This window comes from Ailuropoda melanoleuca, chromosome 14, assembly GCF_002007445.2.
Source record: "Ailuropoda melanoleuca isolate Jingjing chromosome 14, ASM200744v2, whole genome shotgun sequence".
Taxonomy (NCBI): Eukaryota; Metazoa; Chordata; class Mammalia; order Carnivora; family Ursidae; genus Ailuropoda; species Ailuropoda melanoleuca.
Genome location: NC_048231.1, coordinates 71143314 through 71155434, shown reverse-complemented (window position 1 = coordinate 71155434; position 12121 = coordinate 71143314). Strand labels below are relative to the sequence as shown.

At 39.1% G+C, this 12121-nt stretch overlaps 1 protein-coding gene across 1 annotated transcript in view; it reads right to left on the bottom strand.

The window, feature by feature from the left end:
• Positions 1 to 372: 372 nt before the first annotated feature.
• KIAA1328 (KIAA1328 ortholog) overlaps positions 373 to 12121 on the bottom strand; it is a 323965-nt gene continuing 312216 nt past the window's right edge. Inside the window, 1 exon segment of the mRNA XM_034643054.1 lies at positions 373 to 675. Coding sequence (XP_034498945.1) covers positions 465 to 675 — 211 coding nt within the window. The 3' untranslated portion in view covers positions 373 to 464.

The following is a 12121-nucleotide window of genomic DNA, read 5'->3' as shown; positions in this document are numbered from 1 at the left end:
GAGAGGTGGAAAGGTAAGGAGTCTGTCTTTCTGAAACTACTTATGTTACAAAGGGGCTACTTTTAAATCAGAGGGAACTTTCCGTGAAAAGGCCTTCCCTACAAGAGAAGTCAACCTTTTCCAACAAAGTACTGAGAAGGAAACACTCTGGAAATGAATATGCAAAGGCCTTTGCATGTAGAAAGTGTCCTATGTCAATTTTCTAACCTCTGCTTGGCATAGAAAAGATACTGCTCTCTACCCACGTTGCCCCTTAATGTGTTACCTACTGATGGGTCTGAACAAAACCACTCTGGGTTTGTAGCACGATTACTATGTTCAACACATAACAGGATGTTAGTGAGAGAGGCCCCTGTGAAAGGAGAGACACGGTTACTTTGCAATCAAATAATTTAAAATCCTACATCAGTATAGAAAGAAGCCCACACAATTTGGATGGAAATTTTGTAGCGTGTGTTTCAATGTCAAATGAAAAAGATATCTTCCAGAATTTGATTCTCCTCCAGGTCTTCGGGGGTCCTGCCTGTCCCCATCTTGTTCCAGGCTGATTTTCGAGGGCTGAGTCGGCGAGTACTGTGATTCCAGGCCCCGGCTTCTCTGGAGGGATGGGGCTGAGGTTTGGGAGCAGACTTTGGACTCAGAGATTGAACCAAATCCAGCAGAGACGTCTCATACCTGCAACACACACAACCCAGACAGAAAATGATCAGACCAGTGGAATATTAGAACCCAAGAAGCCTACAGAGATGGGCTGCCGGGAGCAAGAATCAGATCACCGATCACATCATGTGCAAGAGGGCCTGTGAGGGGAGCTTTAGGGAGGGTAAGCAGCAGAAGGCCTCTGCTGCCTGCCTGTAAGCTCTTCTCCTCTGCTTATCACCATCATTGTTTCTAAGCTGTGAAGAGAGACTGTGGAGTGGGCAAAGGAATGGTGACAACAGTAATGATGGCAGTAGTAGCATTTACTGTAGGCTTATTAATTGTCAGGCACTGTTCTTAATGCTTTACATGTATTCAACCTTCATTTAACCCTCTGAACAACCCTACGAAGTAGGTACTCTACTCGTCTGATCTCTAGTACATACACCGAGGAAACCGAGGCTCAGGGAAGGAACTCATCCAACATGAAGCCAGTATATGGCACAGTCAGGATTTGGACCCAAGTAGTTTGTCTCCAGTGCTCTCATTCAGGACATTAAAGCTGTCTGGTTTAAATCTTTCCTCTACCATTTGCAGGCTGTGTGATCTTGGGAAAGTTCTTCAACCTTTCAGTTCAGATTCTCAGGCATAAGGGGCTAATAGAATTCCTGTTAGGATTAAATGAATCAGTTGGTATAAATTAACATAATAAGTACTCAATAAATGTTAGTTCCATCCTGCTGTCTCACTCCCATTCTCTCTAGAGTCTTGGGAAAAGAAACTCTCCTCTGAATCTATGAAGAGCTCCCTCCAAAGAAAGACTGCCTTGGTGTCTGGGATTTTTATCAAAAAGGGTAGGCTTAGAGCAGCAGACAGACAGAGAAACTAATAGTAGTCAGTAACACCCTCGTCCATGGCCCATTTGTATGTATTCCCACTATGGAAAGCCAAAGGCATAAATGTATCTGCCTCTATACTCATTCATACTAGGAGCCAAGCCATTTCTACAGATATACCATGAAGCCTCGAGCAGTCGCACATGGCCCTAGACTTGGCTTAATGCTCTTCTGTTGCTGTCTTGAAACTCTTGATTTTTTTCTTTGACCTTGTGTCTTACAAATGAAATCTGATGGGACAAGGGAGCAGGTGTGTGAACAGAGGAGATACGCTGGGTATGCGTATGTGGGTTCAGGCCACAGGCACAGCGGGCAATGACGGACAGTGTGTATGCCAAACAGTCGGCCTGCCTGCCTGGTGTGCACATTCCTGCCAGAAGCAGCCAGAGCTGCAGGGCTCTGAGGGTGTGGCTGGGGTTGGGACCTGGGCCCATTCTGGTGACGGTGATGATGGTGGCAGCAGGAGAAGCTGCAGTTGTGGGAGCACTTGCTGGCTTGCCTGTCTTTTCCCAGAACCCATCCCCCCACGGCAAAATATTAGCTCTCTGGCCTGAGCGCTGAAATGAGAACAGTAGCATTTAGGCAATACACATCAGTAGAATATTATAGAACAAAGCATACACATGGACATTGCAATAAAGCATATACAAGAGATATAAGATTTCTTCAAAGGGTTTAGAATCAGGTGTTAAAACCTGCTGCACCGGGGCGCCTGGGTGGCTCAGTCAGTTAAGCATAAGACTCTTTTTTTTTTTTTTTTTAAGATTTTATTTATTTATNAATTTAAAGGGTATTATTTATTTATTTATTTATTTATTCGAAAGAGATAGAGACAGCCAGTGAGAGAGGGAACACAAGCAGGGGGAGTGGGAGAGGAAGAAGCAGGCTCATAGCGGAAGAGCCTGATGTGGGGCTCGATCCCAGAACGCTGGGATCACGCCCTGAGCCGAAGGCAGACGCTTAACCGCTGTGCCACCCAGGCGCCCCTAAGCATAAGACTCTTGATTTCAGCTTGGGTCATGATCTAAGGTCCTGAGATCGAGCCCCACATCAGGCTCTGAGCTGGGCATGGAGCCTGCTTAGGATTCTCTCTCCCTCTGCCTTCTGCCCTTCTTCCCCCTCACATGCATGCTCTCTTTAAAACAAACAAACAAACAAACAAATACACACAAGAAACCCCAGAACTCCCTCCCGCCCCCCGTCAAACCAACTGCGCCATTGCAAAGTAAATATCCACAGGTTTAGAAATCAAATGTAACGATTGTTGCATCTGATGGAAAACAACACTATTTTCATATGCAGCTTCAAATGAACCAATTAATGAGGATGACAATTTTAAAATTAATTTTTTCTTTGTCATGAAAGATATGGCAATAGAAAGCATAGGTAGGAGTTTTGAACTATATACAAATCATTAAGTCACTTTTGGTTTCTTGTATGACCTCTAGAAGTTATGGGACATACCAGAGAAAAACAACACTGAACAAACTTATGTTTAAAATTAGATTTTCTGACATATATAAAACTAATGTGTATAAAGAGTTGTACCTTCTTAGAAAAATTGTCCTGTATCATCAGCTCAAGAGATGCTGGAATTTATATTTTGAAATCATTTATCAGAAATTTATCCTAGTGTTGCCACAACCTATAAAATATTCCCAACAGCTCCAGTGTCAGTTGCATCCACAGAAAGATTCTTCTTAAAATTAAAAATTACCAAAAATTATGTGTGATCTTTCATTTGCCAGGAGTGACTGATTTGCTTTTAATTGTATCATTTAAAATAAAGTTGCTAAATGTATCAATTTTGATGATCTAATAAATGAATTTAAAGAAAAGTGAGCTAGAAAAATCTTATGATCAGTCAAGTTATCACATTAATAAAGTATTATTTATTATATAAAATTATGACCTCAAAAATATAAATTTTTTTTTGCTATCTGTAGGTTTATGCTATTACTCATGTATCACCATTACTGGTCATGCTTTATAAATTTCTTCTTAAAGGAAAAAGCTTTGTATTTTAGTAACTTTAACTACATTTTCATCTTACTTTTTTTCTTCATCCTACTTTTTGAACAAGGGGTCCCACATTTTCATTTTGCATTGGTCTCGTAAGCTATGTAGCTGGCCTGCCCTCAAGTTCCAGGCAAGATCAGACTAACATCTCAGGCATGGAAATGTCATATTTTTTATGGTATGAAAAACTGTAAATTGAAATTCTTTTGAGCAGAATTTTCTTTTTGCAGATTTTATTCTCACAGCATTAAGGCACTATTTCAATACAATTATCTCTGCCATTCAAAACAATGGTTACTGTGTTCAACCAAAACATCTTCATTTAAGGTGTAAGCCAATGAGTTGAGTACTGTTTCCAAGAAAGTTTCTTTATCAGAAAGACAGACCTACTTCACGCTCAAGGAATAGGCTTTGTTTGAACCTTCCTTAGAGACATGTGGCAATCTTGTAATATTCACCTCTTCATACAGACTGTCAAAACTTATTGAAAAGTTAGAAACAATAGAAAGGTGTATTCTTCTATATAATTTCATGCTTAAAACAGCTAGGGAGTGATACTCTGAATGAGGAAATAAACCAGCTGCTTTCTCTGTTAAAAAAAATAGAGCCCAAATAATTGGGGATCTGAAAGTATGTCAGAAATCAATCTTTCAGAGACGCAAACTGAAATACAGAGTAATGACAGGGATTTGTGCTTAAAGACTGCTTTAATAGGTACCAACTTATTTGATCATTTGAAAAAAAAGCTGTGTGCTTCAAATTCCTTCATAGTACTCTTATTCACATACAATACAGTAGAAAAAAATCTTTATAATATGGAAAGAGTGACCCACAAAAACCACAGAAAGTTAGATCTGATGCATTAGGATAAGTTAGGTTATGCGGCAGAACAAATTAACGTCAAGTTCCAATGGCTTCACATAACTCAAATACATGTCATGCTTATGCTATAGGCTCAAAGTAGGTCCAGGCAGAGTGGCTCCACTATCTTCTGGCTACATCACCTGGAACGTGTAAGCCTCTCTACTGTTTCGGCCGGGCAGAGAAACTGAGGAATTGTACATAGGTTTCCACAGCCTGGAAGTGACACAACACTTCTCCTTCTATCTGATTGGCCAGAACTAGTCATGTAGCTCCAGAAGAGGAGGAGAACCGGATATTGGTGAACACTTAGTAATGCTTAGTCATGGAGGACGGGGTCTTAGGCATAATTTGAAACAATCCTCTTATTTTACTGAGGTTCAGAGAGCTATACGTGAACTATACGTGAACTGATTAGGGTCACACAGCAAGTGAGTGGCAGAGCGAAGTGGTTTTTACTTCAGGTGCCTTGACTTCCTAGACTTGAGTCTTTCCACCAAGATAAATCAGATGTGTAACTAAGGGAAGAGTAGAAGAAGAAAATGGTTGGTGTTTCCAATTGCATTTTATTTTATTTTATTTTTTAGAGAGAGAGAGAGTGTGTGTACATCCACAAGTGGGTGTGGGGGGGGCAGACAGAGGGAGAGGGACAGAAAGAATCTTAAGCAGGTCCAGTGCATGACCTTGAGATCCTGACCTGAGCCAAAATCGAGAGTTGGGTGCTTAACTGCCTGAGCCACCCAGGCGCCCCTACATTTTATTTTAAAAGTATAGTATGATTAGTTGTAACTCAGTATGAACATATCCACATTTGAAATCCACTGGGCTATCTTTTTGCCAATAATTTCATTTACCCTAAGGTACAAATGCTTATCTGCACGGTTCTGCTGTTATCATAAAAATTCTCTTTCTCTAGAAGCCATATTCTATTATGGATTACACTGTGGCAGAAGAATCAGAAAGTCTGTGGTACAGAAGGACCTCACATTTCAGTGGCACCTCACAGCTAATTTTATTCAAGTCTTTTAACAGTACTTTTGCTATCAGGAAAGACCAAATAATTTCGCAGATTAAAAAGCAAGAAAATAGCAAAGATTGTTTTCAAAACCAAGGCTTGAGATATCATCCAATTTTATACCAGAATTATATATACAATAAAGCAAAATAAAAAATGAATTCCTATGGCATTTGATACTTAATACCAGGAAAGAGCAGTGTTCATCAAATTATGTTCTGTGAGCAGTGTGCCTTAGTTTGCTGAGGTGACATGTGACAGGAGGTTAGTTATAAAGTTGATTAACTTGGCCTGACCCTGATGGGAGTTTGGTGTTTAAACTACTTAAAGGGATAGGCAACTTATTCGAATCTATAAAATACCATCCCTGGAGAAACTCAGACTCTATTTGCTCCATAGGCATTGACTGTGTTGGTCTTTCTTGCGTCTGTACCTCACAGAGCCAGTGCTCCCGAGCTACCCGGGCACACAGGCTGACTTACAAGCTTCCTTACGGAGCAGTGGTAAGGAGAAGGCTGATTTGGTTTATTCTGCCAGTCCCATCCAGGAAACAATTTGGACTTGGCTGTACTGGCATGATTCTGTCCTCCTAGAGATCTTGCTCCAGTTTTGGTTGCCTCTGACCTAGCAAGACACTGAGACAAAACCCAGGGGAGGACGTGGCCTCTGGAGCTTTCCCCTCACATTCCCTTTTATCATCTTTTGTGATTTCAGATCTCTCCTGATTATCCTGCTCCTCCCTCACCTTTTAAATGATGGCATATTCCAGGGCTCAATCCTCAGCTCTCATAGCTTAAGTGATTACATTCGTTCACATGACTTTTAATAATATCAATAAGTCCTAAATGTAGAGCTCCAAGATGAAGCTTGCTCCCAAGTTCCAGACTCACATCCCAACTGCTGCCTGATTTCTCCTCTTAGATGTGTAATAGGCATTCTAACTATCTTAAGCAGAACTCATTTTTCCCCCCTTTAAATCATGCTACTCTCCATCGAGCCAGCTACCTCTGGGCCTGAACACGTGCTGTGTCCTCTGCTTAGGATGCTCTGCTGTCAGACCTAGCTTGCTGCCTCTAGTCATTAATGTCACCTCCTCAAAGAGGCCTTCCCTAAATGCTCTATCTGAAATAGCCATCATACCACAGTCATTTTATCTCATTAAGTGTTTTTTTTTTAAAAAGTATTTTATTTATTTATTTGACAGACAGAGACAGCGAGAGAGGGAACACAAACAAGGGGATGTGAGAGGGAGAAGCAGGCTTCCCTCCGAGCAGGGAGCCCGATGTGGGGCTCAATCCCAGGACCCTGGGATCATGACCTGAGCGGAAGGCAGACACTTAACGGCTGAGCCACCTAGGTGCCCTGGTGTTTTATTATATCACTCAATACTACCCAAAATACATTATTTATTGCCTATCTCTTTCAACAGTAATGAGCTCCATGAGGATGGGGTCATTATTGTGTTAACTGATACTATCTCCACTGCCAAGAATGGTATCTGACACAAGGTAGCTGCTAAATATTTGTTGAAAAAAATGAATGGTCCAATGGCTTCGATCTTAGTACCTTCCTCCATAAGTAGCTTTTTAAAATTTTTGGACAGCTAGTCTTTTAAAAAATCACAATATGCGGCACCTGGGTGGCTCAGTTGGTTAAGTGGCCAGCTCTTGGTTTCGGCTCAGGTCATGATCTCAGTGTCCTGGGATAGAGCCCCACATCAGGGTCTGTGCTCTGTAGGGAGTCTGCTTGCGATTCTCCCTCTCCCTTTGCCCCTCTCCCCACTCTTTCTCTCTCTCTCTAAAATAAATAAATAAATCTTCAAGTGGTGGCTCTACCAAAAAAAATCATCACAATATATTTCAAACATTCTGCAAAGTATTACCCATCCACACATTCTTGTTGTTTTCATTTTACAAAAAAGGATACTACACATATAGTTTGTATAAACTACTTTTTCATTTGATATATTGGGGCTATTTTTTCCTTATCAATTTTCTACGACATTATTTTTAATGAAGAGCACTTAGGTTAGGTCCAAGGTCTTTCGAGACAAAATCAACTAGGTCTCTTATTTCTTCTCTCACTTGGTCAATGCCCAAAGGCTATTCCCCACTACAATCCATCACAGGTTAGCAAAATACTGCTATCTCTCTTATGTTCTGTACTTCCTCCCTCCTTATTCCCATCCCTTCCCATGCCCTCCAACACTTCTAGAGCTTTTGCTTCATGACATACTTGGCTATATTTGTACTCTTCTTAGAGTACTTCCTTCATCTCCTATTTTTCCTGAAACCTGGCTCTTTGCTGAGGTCAATGCTTTCCCTACATTATTCTGAGTGGGCACTGTTTATACTCAACATATCCTATGTATTTCATGGCCAAAGGTAGTATTGGAATCATCACTGCTTCCATTATTGCTTTTTGATCACTGTTCCCCAGCACCACATTAAATTCTTATTGCTCTGAGTATCCTGTCATCTGCTCTACCACTCTCAACCTCTCTTCACCTATATCATCTATTTACCCACTCACTCTCAATCACTGAAGATGCTAACACTTGATTCTTCCCCTTGATTTTACTTGGACAATTCAATTTAACTTTTGCCATCATCCTTGCTAATGTTAACATCACATGAATGACACTGGACCAACACTCTGACTTCTTAGTTCCTTGACATCTCCGGTCAAAGACTTTCTCAACAAGCCTTTCTATTCATATCCTGGAACCCGTCATCAATTAAAATGGCATCTTTTTTAATTCAGTAACTCAAACATTCTACTACTTTCTGATGCCCACATGCTAACTTCAAGCTTGCTTTTTCAACTATTTCCAGTATCTCTGCCCATTGGTCTCATCAGACCATTAATTCAAACAACGATTGCTCTAAGAACTAAGAATAAAGTGGTGAGCAAATTCACTAAAATCTCTGTCCTGGTGGGACCATTAATAGCATACTTTCTTCCCAGCCCTTTGTCCCTTATTCATCTTGAATTTCATGGTCTGGCATTCCAATCACTCATTTAACAATGCTCTTAAAAACGTGTCCACTGTGTTTCTGTCTTCTCTCCTAAATCTGGCAAAAGCACAATGCTGCATAAATCTAAATGTCTGCCTTTTCTGTGAGTTATAGTTGGGCAACTTGGTGTAAATAAAACAATGTTGAAAGAAACAAGCAAACAAAGAGCAGGTCCAATATAAATTCATTGTCACTAACCTTAAGTGGGTGCTACACATTTTCTGACAAAGCTACTGTATTTCTCTAATCAGCTGTTTTGTTCTCCTCATTTCCCCTTCTTACTACTTTCCTAAACAGATGGCCTTGTTTCCCACTTCAGAGAAAAGAGAGGTCATTAAAGAGAAATTGTCTTTATCAAGTTTACAAGTCTTTCAGCACTCATCATTTCCTCCTTTCATACTAAAGGAAGTGATCCTTCTTTTAGACAAGACTAACTACTCCATTTATGTTTCTTAGGGACATTTTTGTATTGACTATCCACTCTAGAACCTTCAGTCTTTTCCTGTTTACCGTTAATCAAGAGCACTTAAGAAGACCTCCCCTTTTATAACCAAACCATTTCTGAATTTATTACAATCTGGCTTTCATCTTCTACCACACCACTAAAATTGAAATCACCAAATTCACCAATGATCTCCACGTTGTTAAATCAAATAGATTTTTTTGTAGCACTTATTTTACATAATGTCTCTGCAGCATTCAATGTAGCTAACTGCTTCTTTATAAACTTCAAACTGTTTTATTGAAATAAAAATACACACAGAAATTTACCTATTTAAAGCATACAGATCAGTGGTTTCTACTTTATTAAGAATTAGGCAACTATCGTAATTTACTTTGAGAACATTTTCATTGCCCCCTGCCCCCCTAAAGAAACCCTGTTCCTATTAGCAGTCACTCTCTATTTCCATCCCTTCTCCTAGCCCTAGACAACCACTATCTATCTCCATAAATTTGCCTGGACATTTCATATACATAAAACCATATAGTATATAGCCTTTTGTGATTGGCTTTTTCATTTAGCCAATGTTTTCAAGATTCAACCATGTTGTACTATGTATCATTACTTCACTCTTCTTTGTTGCCAAATAATATTCCAGTTTGGATAGACCACATTTTGTTTATCCATGCATCACATGATAGACATTGGGTTGTTTCCACCCTTTGGTTAGTGGGAACAGTGCCTCAATAAACAGTCATGTACAAATTTCAGCATGGACATATGTTTTGATTTCTCTTGGGTAGATACATAGGAGTGGGATTGCAAGCTCTATGTTTAACCTTTTAAGGAATTGCCAGACTGTTTCCCAAGCTAGATGTACCACTCCATACCAGTATGTGGAGGTCTTTTTCCTGAGACTGTTAAGCGTCTTCAGAGAAGAATCTTCCAAAATTCTACATGGTAAGGAGATGGAGTCTACTTCTGGGCCAGGGAAGGAAGCCAAACTTTCCATTCGTAGACTTTGAATTTATCCTATTTTCAGCCTAATCTGACTCATCTCACCTTCCAAAATATGACATTCCTTAATGTCTCTTCTCTGTTGAACTTTCTAGATAGGGTTCATCTCTAGTCTTCTGCTTGGGACTAATACTCCATATATGGTACTGTGGTAGAGGTACCGTGTTTTTTAATTCTCACTTCACATGTCCATTCCATAATATTTTTAGTTCCACTCCACATCACTACTTTCTATTGTTCACGTTGTTTCTAATTCCCAAAACTTTCCAAAGTTCTGTGCCATCTATCTCTTTTTGTGTGAATACCTTTCTCAGTGCTTTCTATGCGGCAGCTTCCTCTGTTCTATTTAGTAAGTTACTAATCCTCCATTCATTTTCCATTTTCCAAAAATGTGAATAAATCTCTGGTATATTGCTGAGTCTTCTGATGTACTTATCCTTGTGAATTTATTCCTTTAAAAGCATTCATTTACTGTCATCATATTGGTGTTTCAGGAAATAGATAAACATAAGTTCTCAATTATCTTAGCTACGAAATGTATTTCCAGAGAGGTTACATAAATTTCTTTTAGGTTTGTTTATTTATTTAAAAGTTTACTTTTTAAAAAATTTTTCTTTTAGGTTTATTATTAGGAGGAATTCCCTAATTTTTTCATTGCTCATATGAATGAATCCCCCTTCCCCATTATATCTTTTATTATTTTTATTTTTTTTAGAATTTATTTTTTTTTAAAGATTTTATTTATTTATTTGACAGAGATAGAGACAGCCAGCGAGAGGGGGAACACAAGCAGGGGGAGTGGGAGAGGAAGAAGCAGGCTCATAGCAGAGGAGCCTGATGTGGGGCTCGATCCCATAACGCCGGGATCACGCCCTGAGCCGAAGGCAGGCGCTTAACCGCTGTGCCACCCAGGCGCCCCGAGTTATTTTTTTAAAGCTCTCATTAAATATAAAAACAGAATTAAAACTTCTGCTCCTTTACTTTATTCCCCCAATTTCTCCAACTGCCTTGTCAGTAACTTTCCTGTATAGTTCATTAAAAAACATAAGCCACAGGGAACTATATTACTCTTCCGAGTGCCAAATTACTAACCTCCTTGTATCTGCATTCAACTTCTTTCTACCCTCCATTACAGTGAAAGGAGTGGATGTCTCCTAACAAAAGCTGACTGTTCTTCATCTGCTCTGAATTCCATCCCCCATCGCCTTCTTGGGGACATTCATCGTTTGTTCATCTCCTCTCTCCTCAATATTACTTTTTCTCTCTTAACCAAATCATTATCATCAGCTTTCAAACAGGCTCTAGTATCTTCCAATATTTAAAAAAATCCTGAAAGTTCTTCTTTCTAGAAAAATCACAACTAATAAATGAAGAGGTAACAATAGAAAATTAACTGTTTTGCAACCCCTAATCTAGTCAGCAATCATCAATGGCTGCTAAAACCTTAAGTGAAAGGTTGATAGGGACCTTTATAATGGAAGGGTCAGGATGACATCATCTAAGCCCACTTATCCACGTTTTATAATCATGAAAGTAGGACAACCAGTAATTATTTTCTTCCTTATCCATTACAGTAGAAAGTACACAGCATCACCTATGAAGTATTCTTACTACAGAACAATGTAATTTGAGCCTAATCAAACCTCTAGATCTAATTGTCAATTCATGTGAAATATAAAGTATGGAAGAATAGTAAATGACATTGTAAGGATATAACCATCCGTGTCCCAGAATATGTGAAATTCTACAAGACAAATGACTTAGTTACTTCAACAAATAAATGATATTACAAAAGAAAGGAAACCTGTTATAGATAAAAGATTTAAGAGATCAATCAAACAAATGGGAGTATGTAGACTTCAATTAAATAGTGATTAAAAGAATCAATGATAAATATGTATGTTCGAAACAAACTAGGAAAACTGACCATGGAAAGAGTTTTGGATGATATTAAAAATTTGTTACTTTGTTGGGTGTATAATGGTATTGTGATTATGTTTTAAAAAGTCATTATCTGTTAGAAATACATACATTCATTGGTAAAATGACATGATGTCTGGGATTCAGAAAGAACAATGAACATTGAAGGTTTCCAAAACTCAGTAAACCACATGGGTCCATTATATTCTCTCTACTTTTGTGTGTATTTAAGAACTCCCATAGTACAAAATTAAACAGAAATCCTCCCTTAACCTGCATCCCCTTTTGCTTGTCT